Raw genomic sequence first — 22,883 nt, 5'->3', positions numbered from 1 at the left:
TGTGAAGTCCTTATGATTTTTATCTGTGAAAAGTGCTATATAAATAAATTCTATTTACTTACTTCCTATAAAGGGGGATGTGTTATTTTGAAAGAAGCGATATGGATTTAATTGTGGTGTAACAGAAACAAAGCTAAAGATCACTAGGAGAGAAATAAGGAGAAACTGGGAGAGTAAAAGATGAGTTTAGTTTCAGCTGAAAAATGGCAACAAGCTCTTGTGTTGGTTTGTGATTGTAATGAGTGAAGCTGCTGAAATAAACAACAGAGGCTATGAGTTGAGGCTTAAGCTTTCTCTGGGTGGAAGCTACAGCCAGCATAAGTGAAACCTTCTCTGAAGTGGATATAATATTGCTGGACAAAAGTAACATTTCTGTTACTTTTTTGGTGCTTGTTTTTTTGTTTTGTTTTGTTACTTTGTACGTGCTGTACAAAGTAACAAAACTTGTTCAACTTGTGTTGTTTTATAAATGTGCTTATAAATACATTGATTGATTGATCGATCGATTGGTCGAGAATGTAGCCTAATTTGTGATCAAGCTCTAATCTTCTGAAAATAAGTAATTGTGACAATATCCAGAATAAATAAGCAGGTTTATGTTTTCATCTGTTAAAGCCCAGACAGTAGAGGAGGCTTTAGGCGAGGAGGAAGAGGATGATGCTGATCATGTCTCTCCTTTGACTTCTCACTCCTTTGGTAATTTGTGACATTATGAAATATCAGATGAAATATTGTGTATTTTCTTAGGCATATTGGAACAGTTAGCAATGGAATACTACACACGTACAGTTTATGAGCTAGAAGAGGACTCTGTTGAGAATTTTACGTTAACTATGAAGGATGTTTTACAAGGCATGACGTGTATGATATTAAAATGACTGGGCTTTTGAGCTGAGCACACCTAAAAGTTTAAACCTAGAACCTAGAATTAAACCTCACAGGGCGCACATGTCAGGCACAAACACAGGTGAGCAAATCCATTGGTTAACCATTAGAAAGTCTACAAGTCGTCCAACCAAGAGGTCTCTTAAGACACAAAAGACAAGACATACAATAAACCTGCTGACCAGAACCTTTCCAAATATGGATAATATTTTCTACTACATATGTGCACTGAAGCACCACCATCGGGAGCAGCAGACTGCTCATGGAGTCGCAATAACTTCCATCCACTGATCTTGATAGAGTTAAAATGATATTCACATAAACCAACTTTACGGAGAAACAAATCATTAGGCAAAGATTTTCTGTTGCAGCGAAGTGACATTAGGAAGGTACCTTAGTTAGTACCTACAACCAGTAGCGGTTTTTGATACGGGCGATGGGCGGTTGCCCGGGGCGGCATCATGGGCATCGGCAATAAAAAAAATGCTCGTACTCATTCTGCCCCTACGTCAGGCCATCGCATAGTGGGAATGGTACAGGCATCGATCGGTTTTCTATCGCCCATTTGCTGGGAGTAAGGGCGCCCTCCGTTTGCGAGGTGCGCCTGCTGCTTACACAGGGAGGAGAGGGCGGGGCGGCGGGGGATCCTCTGGCTGGCTGGAGCAAAATAAAAGAAAGTAAAAACAAACCAACAAACACGAAATTCTACGCGCGAAAAGTGAGCGCGAGAGCCCTCGGTGCGCCTGCTCGCTGCTGAAGTCAAAGTAAACTTTATTGTAATCTCCGCTACATACAGTCCAGTATAGAGAGACGAGCCGACGAGGCTCCGGTTACAGCAGTGCAAGTAAACAACAATAAATATGAGAAGAGTAACAAAATAAATATACACTTTAGGACTAAGGGTAAAGGGATCAATAACAATTTAAAATTTATAATTTACAGTTTGATGATTTAAAGATGATTTTTCGTTTTTATGGGCCATGACCTTTTGTTTGTTTGTTTGTTTTGTAACAGTACAGAGGCGGAGCCAGACATTTGAAACACCCGGGGCTTAGCCCTAAAGGGTAGTATGCATGTGGGATTTTTTTTTTTTTGGGGGGGGTGGGGTTAGAAATGACTGAAAGATTAATAGGCTCTGTTTTGAGTTTTGTTCAAAAAAGAATGACTTCATATAGGGAAATATATATATCACACATGCAGGACACCTTAAACTAGTTTTTTAATTAAGCAGCAAGACAGAACGAAGTCGGGGCTGTATCAAGACACAGGGACTAAACCCCAATTCAACCAGACGCAGAACTGATCCAGAATTAAAACAGGACTACAACAGTTCAAAATCAGGACAACACAAACCCAAGGCAGGTCTGGGAGGGCATCAGGGCTATCACGGACTACAAAAGAAGAACACCATCACCCTCAGCCGACAGTTCTACTCTGGCTGAGGATCTAAATCTCTTTTATGCCCGTTTTGACAGGGAGAACACCGACCCTGTCCTGTCCCCTCTCCCCTCAACCGACCCTGCTCCGGTCCTGAGCACTCATGAGCTGAGGCGTGTGTTCCGGAGCATTAACACCAGGAAGGCGGCCGGGCCGGATGGAGTGCTGGGCCAGGTGCTAAAAGACTGTGCTGCGGACCTGGCGGACGTCTTCACCTCTATATATAACACCTCGTTGTCCTGTTCACTGGTACCATCCTGTTTCATAGCAGCAACCATCGTTCCCATCCCAAAACAGTCAAATGTCACATGTCTGAACGATTTCAGACCTGTGGCACTCACCCCCATTCCCGCCAAATGCCTGGAGAGACTGGTCATTAAACACATCAGAGCTGCTTTTCCACCATCCCTGGACTCGCACCAGTTTGCATACAGGGAGAACCGGTCAACCGAGGATGCGATCGCCACAGTGCTGCACACATTACTGAAGCACTTGGAACACAGGAACACCTATGCACGGCTCCTCTTTGTAGACTACAGCTCGGCTTTTAATACCATCCGGCCATACAAACTCCGTCCCAAACTCCACCAACTGGGACTTAACTCCTCTCTGTGCAACTGGATTGTGGACTTCCTCACTAACCGTAGACAGAGTGTCAGAGTGGGTAAGAACACCTCTTCCACCCTTGTGGTCAACACCGGTGCCCCTCAGGGGTGTGTTCTGAGCCCTCTGCTATACACTCTCTTCACCCATGACTGTATTTCCTCCTGCGCGTCCAATCTCATTGTTAAGTTTGCAGATGACACTACAGTGCTCGGACTTATATCCAACAATGATGAGACAAACTATAGGACAGAGGTGCAACAACTAGAGTCATGGTGCCACGACAATAACTTGGTCTTAAACACCAAAAAGACCAAGGAGATCATTGTAGATTTCCGGAAGAGGGGTCATAACAACCATCTGCCTCTCTTCATTGGCAGTGAGGCGGTGGAGAGGGTGAGCAGTTTTAAATTCTTGGGGGTAACTGTGACCGAGGACCTGTCCTGGGGCAACCATATCACCTCAGTTGTACGGAAGGCCCAACAGCGCCTCTACTACCTGAGGAGACTGCGGAGCGCACACATTCCCAGATCTCTGATGTTGAACTTCTACAACTGTGCCATCAGCAGCGTTCTGACGTATGGATTTCTAGTGTGGTTCCCCAGCTGCACCAAGGCCGATCAGCAAGCACTCCAGCGGGTGGTGAAAGAAGCTGGCAGAATTATTGGAACAAGTCTGCCAGAGATCAGTAATATCTTCCCCACTCGCTGTCTGAGGAGGGTGCACAGTATCCTGCGGGACCAACATCACCCTGCGCGCCACCTTTTCCATCTGCTGCCCTCAGGGAGAAGGTACAGGTCTATACAGGCCAGAACATCCAGACTGGCCAACAGCCTGTATCCACAGGCTGTGAGGCTCCTGAACTCTCTGCCCCCCTCTCACGGACAATAACCATATCCAACTTCTTAATAGCAATGAACTGGTCTGCATTGGTGCATCATATCTTTATTCTCTTCCCCCTCCTGCCCCCCCCCCTCTTTCTTAAATAGATAACTATCATATCTGATATCATATCTCACAGTACAATAATATTGAATGGGTTGCATTGTTGTATTTTGTCATGTTTCTCAGGTCTTTGTCTGAATTTCTACGAACATTATTGCTAAGGATTGTCTTATTGCATTGGAGTCACACTGGGTTAAATATGTACACTTGGGTTTTAAGGGGTATTTATTATTTTCTTCTTTTTTTTGGGTTGTATGGAAGCCCCAAACGCAATTTCATTGTTCTTGACAATGACAATAAATAAATAAATACTAAACTACTGAGGACTTAACCAAGACAGAACCAGAATCAGAACTAGATGATAGTAGCACTAAAAATCATCATAGACCTGCACTACACTTATTTTTTTAAATCTACCAAAGTACAATATTTAGATTGAGAAAAGTTTATATAATTATTTTGGCCTTGTTGTGCAAACAAGCCTGCATAACTTAATAAATATAGAATTTGAAAAATAGCAAACCTAAAAAGAAACACTAGGTACGAGATACATGAGTACCTATGATACGGTGATACTTTTGGCAAACGACCATTTGACTAACATGTGTGTCTCACCTGCTCTTGTTCATCTGTTCTGTCCTCATTCTGCTCTCTCTCTCTGTTCCTCTCTCTCTCTCTTTGTGCTGACAATCATCAAATATACAGTTGAAACCAGATATTTACAAACTCTTCAGATCAAAACAAACACTTTTTTAATTGTAACATCAAATCAGACTAAATGTTTATTTTTTTAGATTGATAAATATAAAAAACATATTTGTTAACTTTAAGAGTAAAGAGAGAAACTATCTGTATTTCTTAATTGCAAATGGCACCAAATTGTATTCAAACTGAGCCACACTTATGGAGCTCCACAGTTCTTTTCCTGGTGTTTTGGTTGACATCTCTTGATTTTCCCATGTCACAGAAACAGGCTCTGTGTTTTGCCTTATATGCATCCACAGCTGTGCCACCAGTTTACTCACATGGACTCTACTAACCTATCAGAAGCTTCTTCAGCTCAGAATGGAATCGTCTGGAGTTTTCTTATTAATTAACAAACTTAGTGTATATGTACTCCTAAATTTGATGAAAGTGATAATAAATAGACAGATCTCTGTCTCTCTTTATTCTGACATTTAACTAATTCAAAAGATATTTCAATATTTATCTAAAACAAAAGTTTACTCTAAATTGATGTTGTACAGTAAAAATGTTTTATGTTTTCTCCATAAAGTGTATGTAAATATCTGGTTACAAATGTAAATATCCTGCTGTGTACTGAAATCCCTCTTGTTTTGCATAGAAATATACTGAACAACATACAAAGCACAATATATAAAATAACATTTACCTGAGTTTTTTCTTTGAAAGAACCCTCTAATGTCCATTCTTATATTTCAGTACATAACTGAAACCGATTTAGTCGGGGAGGGTAAGAACTGAAAATATGAAATAAACACACGTAAGCTAAGACTCTAAAAAATAGCATTTGTTTGGCTTTTCATTTCGCCATTTGTTGATTCACTTGAAGAGCAAGTAACGTAATATTGGTCAAGTGATCAGTTTCATATCAATCTTTCGTGATTCACCGTCATATTTACATTATTTATACGGTACGAATGATTTGCTTTGGTACCTGGTCAAACTTAAGCTCTCCTTAGTATGGCTGGCTCTGTTTCTCCAACAGCGCACTAACAGGTAGCAGCTGCCCCGCCCCCTCGCTCAGTCGCTTAGTGCCTGAGCTCGGATCATACCAATATCAGGGGGGATTCACGCACAGTCGTAAATTCCCACAGTGTACACTATGTGCTTCGAATATTGTGTGTACTTTTTGTTTTATACAGTTGTCAGCCAGGCATCTAACTATGAAAAAATTACACTCCAAAAGACCCCGGGCTTCTGACAAAACAACCCGGGCTTAAGCCCAGTAAGCCACCCCCACGCTCCGCCCCTGTAACAGTATAAGCAATTAAAGGCGGTGGATTGGCTAATTGGTCATGATCGACTCTGGGCTGGACCAATTACAGCCGATGAGGTTGAACTTTAAAGTTCTGTATTGAGGTGAAAAGGAACGCGATTTGTCCCGTACTTCAGCTAGAATGAAAAAAAAAGACACAAAGCTGGAGTTATTCTGTGTCTTGACGCTGTCAGCTGCCTCTTCTTCTGTCATTGTCTCTCCCTCCCTCTCGTGTTGCTACTTCAATCATGAAACTTATCAATGATCAGCTGATCGGCTTTTCTGTCGCAAGTCCCGTTTCTCTTGTTTGTTTATCGCATTGATATTGACATTTCCGGTAAGTACTGTTTAAAGGATAGTGTAGGTTTAAGTTTATTAGATTGATACCTATTTACCAACAAGATAGTGTACATCACTGTCACAACAGCATTTGTTTTTATTCAAAGGTTTTTCCTATAATTCCTGGTGGGTCGGACTCTAGTCAAAATGCCTGGGTTGATTTTTTGTCCCAGTCCAGCCCTGGCAGGGCTCATGTTACAATGAAACAACGATAGATTTCCACAAGATCCATTGCAGGTTAATTTTAAGTTTAGTCAGCTCCAAGTGCTGTAATCTCTTCACTGCACCCGTTTTTGAGCACATTTTGTTATATTTTCTGACGTAAAACGCACTTCCGACCGCAGCCTCATAAACGTACCACATTTCCTGTTCCTGCACAGCCTTTTGGGGCCATATTTACACAATCGTGAAGCAAAAAACAAAACGTGCACTATCATTAAATAGCGCTCATAGTCGTGGTTAGTTTAAGAGTGATTTATAAAAGATGTGCTTCCATCTAAACTAATATTAATATCGAGTGCAAAAAATTAAGACCTATTTTTTTGCGTTAAATGTTTGCCAATTAACATCAAATTGCTTGTGTAAGTAAATCTGCTATAAACCAACCAATATAAGCTCTTTTTGAAGATTTCTTTAGTGAAAAACATAAGCTTTCTATTTTTCAGTTACAGAGGTTTATTAGAGACATTGATATTTCTCGTGTATTTAATAGCAGAAATGTGGCTTTTTAGTGTACATAATGAGCAAGCGAATAAGGCAGAAAATAGGGTTTTTGATGGAAAATTGGTCTTGAAGCACACATAAATAGGAAGTGCAATTTTATTATGGTGGAAGCAAGAGAGCCGAAATAAAAGTGAAATCATCACAACGTACTATTTTCTACTACCTTATGATTGTTGTATTCAGTCATATTTATTCATAACTTTAGACTGCAGTAGTCAGTGTTTGTAAAGCACCTCTCTCAGGGTGCACTGTGTGATTAAGGGTGATATATATACACACACAGAGATAGGAAGTGCAATTTTATTATGATGGAAGCAAGAGAGCCAAAATAAAAGGGAAATCATTACAATGTTTTTCAAACATGAAGCATAGTTTTGGTCGTCTTTTGCTGTTGGTTCAGTGAACTTTGGTCACAGAGTGTCGAAACCTGGAATTTGGGAATCTGTGAGACGTCAGCTTTAAGCACCTGATGGTATTTAAAGCTGACTTGGGCCACTAATTTGTTCCAGTTTGTCTTAATCTGTTTTATAGGTTGCATCAAAAGATGCATTGTGTTGCAGGCACTCAGCAGTGACACTAAATTATTCTTACTTGCAGTAACACCACTATTTTCTATGGGCATAATGTCATATCCTGTTTTTGTGTGTGTGTATATATATATCACTCTTTAATCACACTTCACAGTGCACCCGTCACGAAAACACTTATATGTGAGTGGTGCTAGTCAATCAATCACTGACTACTGCAGTTTAAAGTTATGAATAAATATGACTGAATACAACAATCATAAGTTAGTAGAAAATAGTTAGTAGAATTAAAGCACAAAGAATAGAGCAGAGTTTCCATGACTGAGTAGAACACAGAAAAGTTTATCAGTTATCTGTTATGTGTGTGGCGGATGCTTAAGAAATAAAAATAACCATGTACAAGTCACTAAAAGCAGTTTCTCATCTAGAGTGTTTTCTGAAAGAGAAAACACTGCAATCCTATGACAGGAAACATTCAGTCATGGGTCTTCATAGTAGTGCATTGCAGTTCAATTAGTAGCACTAAATTGCCCATAGGTGTGAATTAAGATTCATTATAATGATACCAAAAAACCCATTGGACCCATTTCAACCATACAAACATTGCACAAATATCACATTGGGAAGACAGGTCAGAGAGAAATTGCATGGTTAGAAAACAATGAAATTCACAACATCCGGGGACAAGAGGAGAAAAAAGAACTTTACTCAGACTGAGCTTAGGAGAGCAGTTAGACAACAGAAAAAGGGTGATTGTATGTCTGTGTCTGTGTACATGTGTATCCTGTGTCCAACTTGAGAGACAGAGTGTCCTTACACCCTGTTTTAAACAGAAGTCAACAATCCCCTAGCTGACACAAGTGATCTCGAAGAAGTAGGAGGATAAGGCAGAGAGTCAACACAGTCTTGTAATCTGAGATTTGTTGTTCCATCTTCAGTCTTGGAGCTTCCAGCTCGTGAGGGGAGGCCGCATGAAGACAATGGTTGTTTGGGTTTGGATTGGAGCGAGGAACTGCATCCACTTTTGCAGTTGATCTAATGTCCATCACTGGTACCCAGATCTATCGATTCCCATTGTTTGAGTCACAACATTTATTTTTCTTCTGTAAAATGAAACCAAAAGAGCAGAGTTAGATATTCTTTCTGTTTCTAGTTCTAGGCAATCCCCAGGAAGATGAATGGTTATACGAGGGGATTTCCACAAAATGTTTTTCTCTCCTTACCGTTCTCTAGTTTTGCTGGTAGCATGAGATGGTAGCTGCAAGCCTTTCAGGTCACACAGATAATCCAGCTACTCCAGGATGGCAAATCCACACATGCTCTTGCAAGAAAGCTTGCTGTGTCTCTGAGCACAGTCTCAAGAATGTGGAGAATATATGTGCATATTTCTGACCAAACTGTCAGACTCAGACTGCATGATAGTGGCATGTTGTGAGCACAAATCATTTAGTGAGATTTGTGCTCACAAGCCACCGTGCAGTTTAATACCTATTCCTGTTTAAGGCGTTGTGTTAGTGTTGCATGTCCAACACACCTGTTGCCACTTTCATCTCATATCCCTGAAGTTTCACAGATTTTGTGTTATAATCTGACAACAAGTGTTCCCCAATTTCTTTGAGCTGTGCACTCTTATCACATTTTGGACAGTGGCAACAAAAACTAGAGGCAGCATAAGTTTTGCAGAAGTAATCTGATCAGTCAGATTAGTTACATTCTGTTTCTGTCTTTACTGTAATGATGAAACAATTTCCATGACAGTGAAGTAAAACCACTCAAGTTGTTTCTCAATTTATCTCTGTGCCTTGTGCAACATCCGTGAGTGCTTTAAATAGTCCACCTGTGACTCGCAGCTTACCCACACTTTGTAAAAGCTGCATGATGGCATCAGTCAGTGTACTCGTTTGACTTATTTACTCACTCTCTTTACTCCTATTTAATCATACCTCTTTATAAAATAAAAAAACTGTTTAAAGCAGTAATTACACAGCACTGTAAGGCAACAATGCCTTCCATCATCTTCTGGTACATGATCATCATCTGTTCTCCTAGATGGCCCGTGATCATCATGTGCACTCCTGGGAGATAGTGGGACATGCTGTCTGTCCCACTGTCTGTCATCATGTAGCCCAACCCCCAGCGACCGTGGCGCTGGGGGCTGGGAAGCGCATCTGTAACCGGAAGGTTGCCGGTTCGATCCCCGGGCTCTCTGTCCTGGTCATTATGTCCTTGGGCAAGACACTTTACCCTACTGCCTACTGGTGTTGGCCAGAGGGGCCGATGGCGCGATATGGCAGCCTCGCTTCTGTCAGTCCCAGGGCAGCTGTGGCTACAACTGCCTCCACCAGTGTGTGAATGTGAGAGTGACTGTGAATTGTAAAGCGCTCTGGGGGCCTTGAAAAGCGCTATATAAATCAAATCCATTATTATTATTATGATCACACTGCTCTCCTGGGGGAGGGTGAGACATTATGTGGTCCTTGATCACCTCCAGCACTGCTAGTCGACAGTGATCCATGTCTTCTGTCATCTTCTTGTCCATGATCATCATTCTGTTCTCTTAGATAGTCCATCATCATCATGTGCACTTCTGGAAGATGGTGGAACATCATGTGGCCCGGGATCATCTACTGCACTGCTAGGTCTCAGTGGAACATGCTCACTCTCTGGCGTGTTGTCATTATCTGGTGTGTTTTCTGGTCTCCTAAGAAAACAGTAGGACATGCTCCCTGTCATTATTTGTGGTTAAAAAACCAACAAACAACCAAACAAAACCCAAAGATGCACATGAGAAAGTACATGTGAGAAACTGTTCTAACATCAGAGGAAACACTGTCAGTACATCTCAACATTTTCAAGTGTTGAGATGCTGACTGCTCGTGTCACTTTCAAGTGGACTTTTAGTGCTTTTAACAGAGTGTGCATATGGGAATTTCCGCTTATTTTGTTGATCTACTGTTGAACTTTGTTAGATATTATCTTTACACCTTGTTGATCGTATTCTTTTTCATTTTTGCCTTCATCAACAGCTTCCCAAGGAAATCTTGAAGATTTACTGGCCAAACAAGATCCACAGTCATAACCTGTTGGAAAAACGCAAGGCGGGTACATTCGGAGGAAAATATATAAAGAAGATAATGGAAATGGACAGGATATGCACTGAGGAAACCAGGCAACAACCTCACCAGACAAGCTCTGAAACTCAGAGGGGAAGAGACAAAGAAGAAGGCCAAGAATATATGGTAAAGAGATCTCAAAAAGAATACATTTGCTATCAGATTGAGAAAATGGCTCAAGACTGAGCATTTCTGAGGATCCTCATCAAAGGTCCATACTCCAGAGAAGGGTTAAGTAGGTAATATATGTGCTTTCTTTCCCTTTTTTTTACAGCATATGTACGACCTGTTTAACTTGCACTGAGAACTCATTTGACCACATGTTTTAGGTTAACACTCACAAATTGCAAACACTACACTTGGATCCCTGCTATATGTTTTACTTCTTTCATTTATGAAGAAATAAAAAATAAATTTTTATCAGCACCCTTTAAAGCACATATGCTTTAAAATGAGATAAACTTTATATTTTCCAACATACAGACAAGCAGGTAAATGTTAGAAGTACCTTATCAGAAATCCATGTTTATAAAAGCACCATGCTGCAGCCCCAGTGACATTCAGGAAAACCAAAACACCAAATAAGGCCCAAGCCGCAGAGCATGCTCCTACATGGACACAAGAATTAAGAATATTTGACTTTTCCAATTTTACATTTGGATGACTTGGACAGCATTCAAACACCATGTAATACCTGCACCTGTACACATTCAAAAACGTGTCATTCTGACAAGTTCTAGGGCACAAAAATAAATGAGACAAACTTGATACGACCATGAACAGAACCTATCACAAGTCAGGACATGCTCTAAATTTTAGGTTTTGGAACTGACTTGAATAATATAATGTACTGGATGACTGGAGCATCAGTTATCTATCATTCATTCATTCATTCACTTGTATGTTTATCCCTTCATATGGAGAGTCCATCATTTTACTCCAAGTGTAAATGTTCAAGTTTCTATTTATTTCCTTTGATTGTGGTCCACAAAAAAATAGAACAGAATAACTTCAGAATGATACAATCTGCACAAAAGTTTGGAAATCAGAAACAAATTGAGAAAGATTTGGACAAACTGCACAGCTAAATCCAAGCTGACCTCACCTGATGCCACATGCACATACAGCTGACTGTGTTTTCTTCCATATGCATTAGATGCTTCACACTGATAGAGGCCGTTTAGATCAGAGGTCCGACTCAGCAGTTGTAGCTTTGCACCATCTACTTTGACGGCAGACTGCAGCAAAGACTGGCCAGATCTGGAAAAACATGAATGAGGTTTATTGTGAAATGCACGACAGGGCAAAAAAAAAAGTGAGTTGTGCTAAAATTCCAATGAATTTCAGCTATTAGTTTGTTAGTTGTGTTAGTCATTTTCCTTGCTCACATAAATGTTGCTATGTTCTTGAAATTAAACCAAAATACATGATCTACAGTGGGGTGAAAAACTATTTAATTAGCCACCAATTGTGCAAGTTCTCCCACTTAAAAAGATGAGAGAGGCCTGTAATTTTTATCATTGGTATTCCTCAGCTATGAGAGACTAAACAAGAAAAGAAAATCCAGAAAATAAAATAAAAGACACCTGTCCACAACCTCAAACAGTCACACTCCAGACTCTATTATGGCCACGATGCAAGAGCTGTCAAAGGACACCAGAAACAACAGGCTGGGAAGACTGAATCTGCAATAGTTAAGCAGCTTGGTGTGAAGAAATCAACTGTGGGAGCAATTTTTAGAAAATGGAAGTCATACAAAACCACTAATAATCACTCGATCTGGGGCTCCACGCAAGATCTCACCCCATGGGGTCAAAATGATCACAAGAACGGTGAGCAAAAAATCCCAGAACCACACGGGGGATATAGTGAATGGCCTACAGAGAGCTGGGACCAAAGTAACATCAGTAACACATTACGCTGCCAGAGACTCAAATCCTGCAGTGCAAGACGTGCCCAGGCCCGTCTGAACTTTGCCAGAGAGCATTTGGATGATCCAGACGAAAATGGGAGAATGTCATATGGTCAGATGAAACCAAAATAGAACTTTTTGGTAAAAACTACCTGTTGTGTTTGGAGGAGAAAGAATGCTGAGTTGGGGGCATGGGGGGGACCCTGCGCATCAAATCCAACTTTTTTGACCCTATGCGACCCATATCCGATCATGGTATGACAGTGTGAACAGCACAAATCCGATATTTTCAAACCCAACCTGGGTCACTTTCGTATGTGGTACTGAATCCGATACATATCTGATGTTTTAGAAAGCGACTGATGTTTGAACGGTCATGTCGCATTAAATCCGTCTTTTACGTCACTGGCACAAGACAGATGCCAATTATCAGTGCCGGAGAAGCGCCCGAGAAGACATCATGAACGCTTCCTGGCCATCCAGTGTAGACGTTTAGTGAAACTGTTGTGAAGACAACGTTGGAGAAACGTGAACATTTTATTTGTACTGTATAATCTGCAGATTCTGACGGAAATCTGCTACTATACTTTGAAGCACCGCTCCTCTCTGAAACAGCCATAAGGATCATTATTAGGCCATATGTAAATAACAAAATCACTTTACAACTTAAAGCAAAATTGGGAAACATAAAGTGCAGAACGAGTCTTTATATTAACGGCCATCAGGCAAACAATACTGTTTGGTCTGGGTCTAAACAAAGCGCTTTGTATGTGACGTCTTCTTTTGCGCATGCGGGCCGCTTTGAGGGTTCACACCAGAGCACGCTTGCTGTCACATTTTATCTGTAGTGTGAACAAACAGACAAAAACATCGGATTTGATCAAAAAATCGGAATTGAGCATTAAGACCTGCAGTGTGAACGTAGCCTAAGTGGTGATGTCATACCAGCGAAAGCTTGCCCTCTCTCAGGGCTTTTTCAGCACAGTGTACTTAGACAAACCTAAAGAATCAATGAAATCACTTAAATTAACTGAAACCATTATTCAAACTGCTTTACCTGCTCCAGGCAAATTTTGCGTTTGGGTTGGCTTCTGTCAAACACTCAAACGAGTCCTCTGAAATCACTCTAATCTTCACTTCTGTGGGGGCGACTGCAAAAAAAAGAAACAGAAGTGTGTTAATCATAAACTGTCAAAATAAAAGTGAACATACCTTTGAATCCTATCATGGCAGGCAGAACCATGAATCTTGGTTGTTTTTCTTTCTTTCTTTTTAAGGAGTGATCCTTTCATGCACATTCAAGGGTGTTAATCACTGGCTCACTTATAATCACTGCTGACTAAAAAAAAAGGCTCATTAAATTCTGTGGTCATTTTGGGGACTTCCACCAAAAAACAGCTTCACCATGCCACTAAAAGAAGAAACAGTACTGGAGGAGCATGCTTTCACATTTAAATTAGCCTGAATTGTTTTTGCTTCGTACTCTGATCATGTGTGCTTCATGGATCTTGTGACTGGGGGGTGAATAATGACAGAATTTTTAAGATAGACAAAAAAGTTTGAAACCTCTTTTACGTTGTGGCATGGCATCATGATGGAACTGGAAGGCCAGAAACAGATAAACAGATGCACATGGTTATTGACATTCTACTCTGTAGGATAGGCTGTGTCATTTAATTTCTGTATACCTTTTTTAATATTTGATCAAATAATTAAACTTCTTAAATAAACACTAAATAGGAACTCCATGAGCAGCTGATACTCACAGGAGACCTGTATGGTGAAGGGCAGGGTTTCTTCTTTAGACAGGGAGTCACCACTGATGACACACTGGACCTGGTGACCATTAATCTCTCTTGTAGGAACACCAAACAGAGAGCTGACTGTGGTAGTCGTATCGTTGTCATACTGAGTGGAGTTTGTTGTCGTCCTCATTTTGTCTCCCAAAGCACCAGTGAGCCACCTCACCTCTGCAGGAGGCTTCGATCCAGCAGCCGTGCAAGTAGCAAATAAAACCTCTTCAGTGCCCAAAGTGGGAAGATTGTCCTTGATGCTTGTGAAAGGAGGCACTAGGAGAGTTACAGCACACAAATAAATAAACATGCATACAGGATGATCAAAGTAACTCTGTCTCTATCACGCATACGAACACACAGAATTTTTTAAAGATAAAAAAAGTTTAGTATACCAAGCAAATTCAGAGGTATCTCTGTCTTCTGATTTCCACTGGGAAAAAAGGTGAAGATGCACGTGTAGCTGCCTTCATCCTTCAGGGTAACATTGGATAACTGGAGAGTTCCATTATTGTCATTAAAATTCCCGATATATTTAAATCGATCATCACCTCCATTGACAAACTGCACTCCCTCTCTGGGTAGGATAGTTAGGAAATTGTCATTGTGAGGTTTTTCTCTCGTCCTCCTCTGCCAGGTAATCTGTGTCAGGTCATCATCGGTACCAGTGACATGGCACGGTAGGATAGCAGTACCTCCTTGAACCACTGTTACGTTTCCACCAATCACCTGGAGAGCTGTAAAAAGCATGAAACACTATCAGATTACAATTTCTTCTATATCTTACTTTTGGTGTGTGCTTTGTCTCTACACCAAATCTTGAAATTAGGCAGTTTTGCAGCATCTTGCTGACATACAATTGCAGTGTTTTTCCTGCATAAGAAAAATGTGGCATAACAAAGAGGTCTTAGCCTCCAAATATAAATGAAAAATGACTGTGACAGTGATAAATATTTGAACAATTTCTCAATTTCTTGGGAGTTTAAAGGACTCAAGCTTAAAATGAAATCTGTTTATCAAATAGCCAAAAGTAACACAACTGAATCCCTTGCTACATGTGAACGAATCAAGGCTACGCGAGTAACTTATGTTACAGCTGTGTGGCAAGCATGAATTGGACCCAAAATGCAGGACTAACAGGCAGAACATGAACTTAAACACTGCTTCATTGCGGGATAGGAAGTGATACAAAACAGAACCAGGCTAAACTGAGCTTCTGAAACCTAGGGGAACACAGGGAGATGCACACAGCATGAGGGGCAACGCGACAACGAACAGGTGCAAGCACAGGCAATAAATACAAAAGGTGAACTGGGCAAAGAGGGAACAGCTAGGAGACACGACTGATGACAATTACACATGACGAGACAGGGAAGACGCAAAACTGACATATGACGCGGACCTTCAACGTAAAATAGGAAGAAGGTCATGCATGCATACACCTGGGGCTTAGCCCTAAACGGTAGCATGCATGTGGGATTGGGGGGGTGTAGAAATGACTGAAAAACATGGCGTGAAGTTGAAGATTTATTAGGCTGTGTTTTGAGTTTTGTTTGAAAAAGAATAACTTCATATAAGAAAAAAATATATATCACATATGCAGGACACCTTAAACTAGTTTTTTAATACAACAGCAAGGCAGAAAAAAATTAGGGTTGTATCAAGACACGAGGACTAAACCCCAATTCAACCAGACCCAGAACAGATCAGGAATTAAAACAGGGCTACAACAGTTCAAAATCAGGACTACTTTAGGACTTAACCAAAATAGAACCAGAATCAAAACTAGTAGCACTGAAAATCATTATAGACCTGCACTACAATGACAACACCTCTTTATTGTGGTAACATGAGACTGTATCTTCAAGGCTTGAGTTTTGCGAACCTGTCAATGACATTTTCAATTAATTCAAGTATTCCTTTTCAATAGATAATATGATGAGTTACTAGTTTGTACCATATTATTTTCTAATTCTACGAAAGTACACTATTCAGATTCAGAAAAGTTTATATAATTATTTAGCCTTGTTGTGCAAACAAACCTACATAACTTAATAAATATAGAATTTGAAAAATAACAAACCTCAAAAGTTCTAATTAGTTTTGGCAAACAACCATTTGACTAACAGGTCTGTCTCACACTGAAAAAAAGGGATTGGCCAGCTCTTGGATTTACATAAGCATCATGCTTACGTAAATCATGCTTCAAAGTTAAGTGTAACTATATAGTGTAGAAACTACATGATATGCAGGGAGGCTAGATTAAATCGTTCATGTCCTGTTCAAGTGAAGTAACTCAATGACTTACTGCGACACTGCACGGGATTTCAGTCTTACGTGCTTTGGATAGTGGTTTCTGGAAGACATCCATCTCAGTCAAGTCGAGCAGCCACCTCTACTTTTTTCGGTATACCAAAAAAAGTAAATTGGGTGGTTGTTACATTAAAAAAGTCTACCTTGTAATTTGAACACAATAATTTCATGTTTCTATGAACGTAATTAAATCATGAAGGATTTGTACAAAATTCAACAACTTAATTTGTTCTTGTTAAGATGACATGATACAATCTAGTAAGAGTGGTTAGTTGCTGAACTCATGAAATTCACAAGATCGCACGAGATGTCAAACTGCAGGAGAATCACTGGAGTTCTAAGAGGCAGACAACTACACACACGTCATGTGTATACTATTGCTATTTATTGCAGTTTAACCAGTCAAGGACAAAAATGCACAAAAAATTCTGAATCAAGCCTTGAAATCATAGCTTTCCTACTTTTGCTAAATCTGGTGGCATGGTGGTTAGTGCTGTTCCTTCGCAGTAAGCAGGTCCTGGGTTCAAATCCACAACCTGGCTAGTTTGCACTGGCTTCTCTCTGGGTCTACTGGTTTCTTCCCACAGTTAAAAGTCATTCAGTTGTTAGGTTAATTGGTGATTCTAAATTACCTGTCAATGTAAGTGCAAGTGATTGTTTGTGATAGACTTGTGAGCTGTCCAGGGTGTACCCTGCCTTGTAACCTATCACTTCAGGGTTATTTCCCAGCCCCCCTGCAACCAGGATAAAGATAGGATGATGGCAGTTTTTGTAGATCCATTCAATTTTTATGGTAACCAGACTCTAGACTTTGTTGAACATTGTGTAATATGAAGACAACATGTAGTATTTAAGTGACCAAGTAGTACTGGGGTAAAAAGTTATTGAATAGTGTTGAAATAAAATGACAAAATTGTGAAGGATTAAAATATTCCAAGAGCTCACCTTACTTCATCTAAACATGTTTCAATCGCGTTTTATGAACACAAAATGCACAGGTTTATTGAATATGAAAAGTTGTGTTGATTTAACTCAGTTGTTTAAGTTTCTGCCAAAGCAAAACATTTGTGTGCAACCAATGTCCACTATTGAATTAAGTAAATCCAACATGGCCTTTTTTTCAGTGCACCTGGCTCTTGTTCCATCTCTGTTCTGTCCTCATTATCCTCTCCATCCCCCTCTCTGTTCCTCTCTCTCTCTCTTTGTGCTAACAATCAAGCCAAACACCAATATCATCAAATATACAGTTGAAACAATATATGAACAGAGAAACTATCTGTATTTCTTAATTGCAAATGGAACCCAAATTGTATTCAAAATTGAGCCACACTTATGGAGCTCCACAATTCTTTCCCTGGTGTTTTGGTTGATATCTCTTGATTTTCCCATGTCAAAGAAACAGGCTCTGTGTTTTGCCTTATATGCATCCACAGCTGTGCCACCAATTTACTCACATGGACTCTAATAACCTATCAGAAGCTTCTTAAGCTCAGAATGGAATCGTCTGGAGTTTTCTTATTAATTCAAGACACAATAAAAACGTGATAAAAAATAGACAGCTCTCTCTCTCTCTTTATTCTGACATTTAATTAATTCAAAAGATATTTCAATATTTATTTACCTAAAACAAAACAAGTTTACTCTAAATTGATGTTTAACAGTAAAAAAAATGTTTTTATGTTTTTTCCCTAAAGTGTATGTAAATATCTGGTTTCAACTATACTGCTGTGTATTGAAATTCCTCTTGTTTTGCAGCATTGTTGTTGTTTGGCTTTTCATTTCGCCATTTGTTGATTCACTGGAAGAGCAAGTAACGTAATATGGGTCAAGTGTTCAGTTTGATATCAATCTTTTGTGATACACCGCCATATTCACATTATTTGTACAGTACAAATGATTTGCTTTGGTACCTGGTCAAACTTAAGCTCTCCTCTGTCTGCCTGTCTGCGTTTCTCCAACAGCAAATTCGCAGGCAGCAGCTGCTGTGCTCAGTCGGCTAGTGCCTGAGCTCGGATCATACCAAAATTAGGGGGAATTTACGACTGCGTGCTATGTGCTTCGAATACTGTGTGTAGTTTTTGTTTTATACAGTTGTCAGTCAGGCACCTAACTGTGAAACAAATTTGTAGGGCATAAGTCTCGAAGAAGATAAAAACACAAAGGATGAGATAAACATTCTCTGCAGGGATGGGAAGCTCGACACTGACATCGAGCTCAGCTCCGATTTTTCGAAACACAAATGTCACGTGACCGTACATTTATAAGCAGGTACATAGGCACGTGTAAAAGAAAATAACAGGCCTTCTCTCTCTATTATCTTTGCGATGGGTTATGAAAACCAGCAGGTCTCCATTCACATAAACCTCAACATTCAAAGTTTAATTAAAGAAATATCACCTTATTCAAATGATTCTAGTCACAGACGAGAGAGAGGGAGTGACAGAAATAGAGATTGGTGATTGACAGGGCTGGACTGGCCATCGGGCATACCGGGCATTCGCCCGGTGGGCCGCTCGTGATTTTTCGTTTTTATGGGCCGATGGGGTTTTATTTCTTTTCTTTTTTTTTAACGGTATAAATGAATGGTGGTGGATTGGCCAGTTGGTCATGATCGACTCTGGGCTGGACCAATTACAGCCGAGGAGGTCGAACTTTAAAGTCGAGGTGAAAAGGAACGCGATTTGTCCCGTACTACAGCTAGAAAGTTGCTAATTCAATCATTAAACTGATCAATGATCAGCTGATCGGCTTTTCTCTCTGCGCAAGAAATTGGAAACCAACGGATGTCGCGCTAAAAAAACAGCAGCTTGTAAGCTTGATCAGCTGTTGTAAGAATTTATTTAATATTAATTTCTAGTATCACATGAGGTTTGCTGGAGCCACAGCCGTAAAAACTGCTGGTCATGATATCGGTTTGGATATCCTGGTGAGAGGGAAACATGAAGATGAAACCAGGAGATGTCCTTACTGAATCATCAGAGCTGAACAGGTGATGAAGAAACAGGTTTACCTTTTAGGTGACATGAATGAGTTGAAGGGAAGTTATGAACTGTTTCTGAGAGACAAATAACACCAGGATCCTTTTTTATGTAGCTGACAGCTGGTAACTGTGCAGGGGCGGCTCTAGCAAAGTTCTGCCAGGGGCCCAGGGAGAGCATGAACAGGGAAAAGGGGGGCACAAAGAAATTAAAATGTCTAGCTTTTAATAAATATTTATCTGAATCTTACAACCAAAGTTTTCATCTGATGTAAAATGTATAGAAATCCATTATTGTATTCAGTAAATATTAAGTCTAGTATATATAGTATTCTTTCCTTTGGGAATGTACCATCTGTGCAGTCTGCAATTCTGTTGAAGAAAGATGTTGAATCTATTTAATTACTGAAGAAAAATAATAGATTACTGTGCATTTGTTTGATACGTGCATTAAATTAAAATCGGTTTTGCTTCCTGGTGAAACTGTTGGGGAGACAACGTTGGAGAAACGTGATCATTTTATTTATACTGTATAATCTACAGATTCTGACAGAACTCTGCAACTATCCTTTGAAGCACCGCTCCTCTCTGAAACAGCAATAAGGATAAATTTTAGGCCATAGCATCCCTGGCTGAATGATGGTCTCTTATACTAATGCGTCACAGAGATTTCATTAAAAGTTTTTTTAAATTTCTCCTGCTCACATATAGCATGCACATCAAATTTGCATCACTTAATTCACTATCACCTAACTAGCTTACAACTACACATAAACTCTATTAAACAATATTTTGATTGCACATAACTAATTCCATTAAAGGAAACATTAACAAACCATGTACAATTGTCAGCCTGGTACTAATTTGCACAGGCAACGTACATATTTTTCACCTTAAGGCACATTTACCATATCGTACCTTTACCAAACATATGTGAAGATTTTACCAAATTTAAAGGTCATTTACAATATGTACATAACAAAATAATTTTATAACTTAAAGCAAAATTGGGAAACGTGAAGTCCGAAACAAGTCTTTTTATTAAGAGCCATCAGGCAAACAATAGTGTTGTGTGTGACGTCTTCTTTTGCGCATGCGGGCCGCTTTTTATTTGTAGTGTGAACAACCGGACAAAAAAAAAATCGGATTTGATCAAAAAATCGGAATTGAGCATTAAGACCTGCAATGTTGTATCAACAAAGCCAGCGGTTCATTGTGGTTTGAATTCATGAAATTACCCAGCCAGAAACTGAAGGAGTAGCCTACTAATAGTGTTAACACACACACACGCGCAGACATTAATTCAATGTGACCAATTTCTTAGCAAGACAGATGAGTCTCGCTCCTCTATTTTGTACCCCCTCTTCTGTTGTAAATATCTCATAAACAAAATGCATGTAGGACAACAGAAACACGTGATGAGGACTAAACAATCACACTGCACGAGATTTTGAATTCTGCAACACTTTTCTGTGTCACTGCGTTAGTGAACATCATTATCAAGATGCGACGATCACAAAAGCAGCCAGTTCCGGTGCAGGTGCTGTTTCACAAAGCCTCACCTTTTTTCGTACGAGTCTACCTTCCACAAAAGAAGCAGCAATAACATAAAAATACAACAAAATAGAAAAAAATTTAATCGACGTACCTATTACATCTGTGTGCAGAAGCGCTACCATCAGAAATAACAGCCTGCGCAGCACCGAGTGACATCGGGACGATAAACTGTGGCGGTAATTGCCACAAAAAGGAGAAATGTCATCCATCCGCTAATCCTCGGTAGATCAATTAAAAAAGAAAAAAAAGTGCCAAAAAGTGATTGTCTGCCAGAAAGTGATTGCCGTCCGCGGGAGCGCGCGCAGCTGCTTAAAGCTGCAGCGCCCGGATTACTTGCGTTGCCAGCTACTTCCGTGCAACTGATATAACGTGGGGGGGGGAACCCAAACACATTTATGCCTTTGTTATTAGGCAAAGGTATGCATTTATGGAGCTTTAACGTTTCTTGTAACCGAATTATGACGCTTATCAGAAGGTTGCTTTCAGTGTGTAGCGCAGTCACGAATGACTACACGCATCACGATGGAATAATTAATGCCTACAGGTTTAGTATGTCTACTCTCGTTGTTCATATTTGTTATAAGACTGTCGAATAGTACTTAAAACAATAAAGACCTATTGTGCCAGTATCACCATGACTCTTTCTTGTTTGTTCAGAATAACGACTGAGAACATGGCATTTTAGCGCTACCAAAAAGTGATTGTGGCCTATAACTTGTCACTGAAACAATATTTCGGCTTCAAACTTGGTGGATATATTCCAGAAGGGTTACATGTGATATATTATATCCCAAAAACTCTCCAAGAACTGCTGAATAACTTGTACAGGAACAATAAACTGATAATATGCCATTTTCAAGCTGCCAAAAAGTGATTGTGGACTATAACTTGTCACTGAAACAATGTTTCTGCTTCAAACTTGGTGGATGTCATTCAGAAGGGTCCTATGTGACATATTATATCTCAAACACCTTCCAAGAACTGCTGAAAAACTTTTAAAATAACATTAATACCGATAATATGTCATTTTCAACCTGCCAAAAAGTGATTGTGGCCTATATCTTGTTAATGAAATACTATTTCTGCTTCAAACTTGCTGCATGTCATTCTGAAGGGTCCTATGTGACATATTATATCTCAAACAGTCCCTTAGAACTGCTGAATAACCATTAAGCGAACGATAAAACTGATAATATGCAATTTCCAACTTGCCAAAAAGTGATTGCCGCCTATATCTTGTCACTGAAACAATATTTCTGCTTCAAAATTGTTGGATATCCTCCAGAAGGGTTACATGTGACATATTATATCCCAAACGCTCTCCAAGAACTGCTGAATAACTTTTAAAAGAACATTAATACCGATAATATGTCATTTTCAACCTGCCAAAAAGTGATTGTGGACTATATCTTGTCACTGAAACAATGTTTCTGCTTCAAAATTGTTGGATATCATCCAGAAGGGTCATATGTCAAATATTACATCTCAAACAGTCCCTCAGAACTGCTAAATTACCATTAAGGGAACAATAAAACTGACAATATGCAATTTTCAACCTGCCAAAAAGTGATTGTGGCCTATATCTTGTCACTGAAACAATATTTCTGCTTCAAACTTGTTGGGTATCATCCAAAAGGATATGTGGCACATCATATCCCAAACAGTCTCTAAGAACTGCTGAATAACTTTTAAAGGATCATTAATACCCATAATATACCATTTTCAGCCTGCCAAAAAGTGATTGCCACCTATTGCCCCCC

General features: G+C 39.8%; 1 protein-coding gene and 1 pseudogene across 3 annotated transcripts in view; both read right to left on the bottom strand.

Annotated features, from left to right (window-relative positions):
- LOC146651017 (nectin-2-like) overlaps window positions 1–9,985 on the bottom strand; it is a 19,395-nt pseudogene extending 9,410 nt beyond the window's left edge. Inside the window, exon 1 of the transcript XR_014907836.1 lies at window positions 9,898–9,985. The product of XR_014907836.1 is annotated as a nectin-2-like (transcript). The remainder of the gene's footprint in view (window positions 1–9,897) is intronic.
- LOC146651016 (nectin-4-like) lies at window positions 8,682–22,883 on the bottom strand. 2 transcript variants are annotated; one of them, XM_085385674.1, is made up of 7 exons: window positions 21,215–22,883; window positions 14,672–15,013; window positions 14,250–14,552; window positions 13,541–13,634; window positions 11,677–11,831; window positions 11,080–11,179; window positions 8,682–10,159 (listed from the first exon to the last, which is right to left on the bottom strand). In XM_085385674.1, exons 1-7 carry the CDS (start codon window positions 21,330–21,332, stop codon window positions 10,003–10,005), a joined length of 1,269 nt encoding a protein of 422 aa, XP_085241800.1. In that variant the 5' UTR covers window positions 21,333–22,883; the 3' UTR covers window positions 8,682–10,002. The 2 variants fall into 2 exon arrangements, with proteins under 2 accessions (XP_085241800.1, XP_085241801.1); XM_085385675.1 differs by lacking the exon at window positions 11,080–11,179.

This window comes from Rhamphochromis longiceps, linkage group LG16 (assembly GCF_057381845.1).
Source record: "Rhamphochromis longiceps isolate RC_006_pf linkage group LG16, R_longiceps_female_GT1.1, whole genome shotgun sequence".
Classification (NCBI taxonomy): Eukaryota; Metazoa; Chordata; class Actinopteri; order Cichliformes; family Cichlidae; genus Rhamphochromis; species Rhamphochromis longiceps.
The sequence above is the reverse complement of the archived record's forward strand: the minus strand, read 5'-3'. Positions and strand labels throughout refer to the sequence as shown.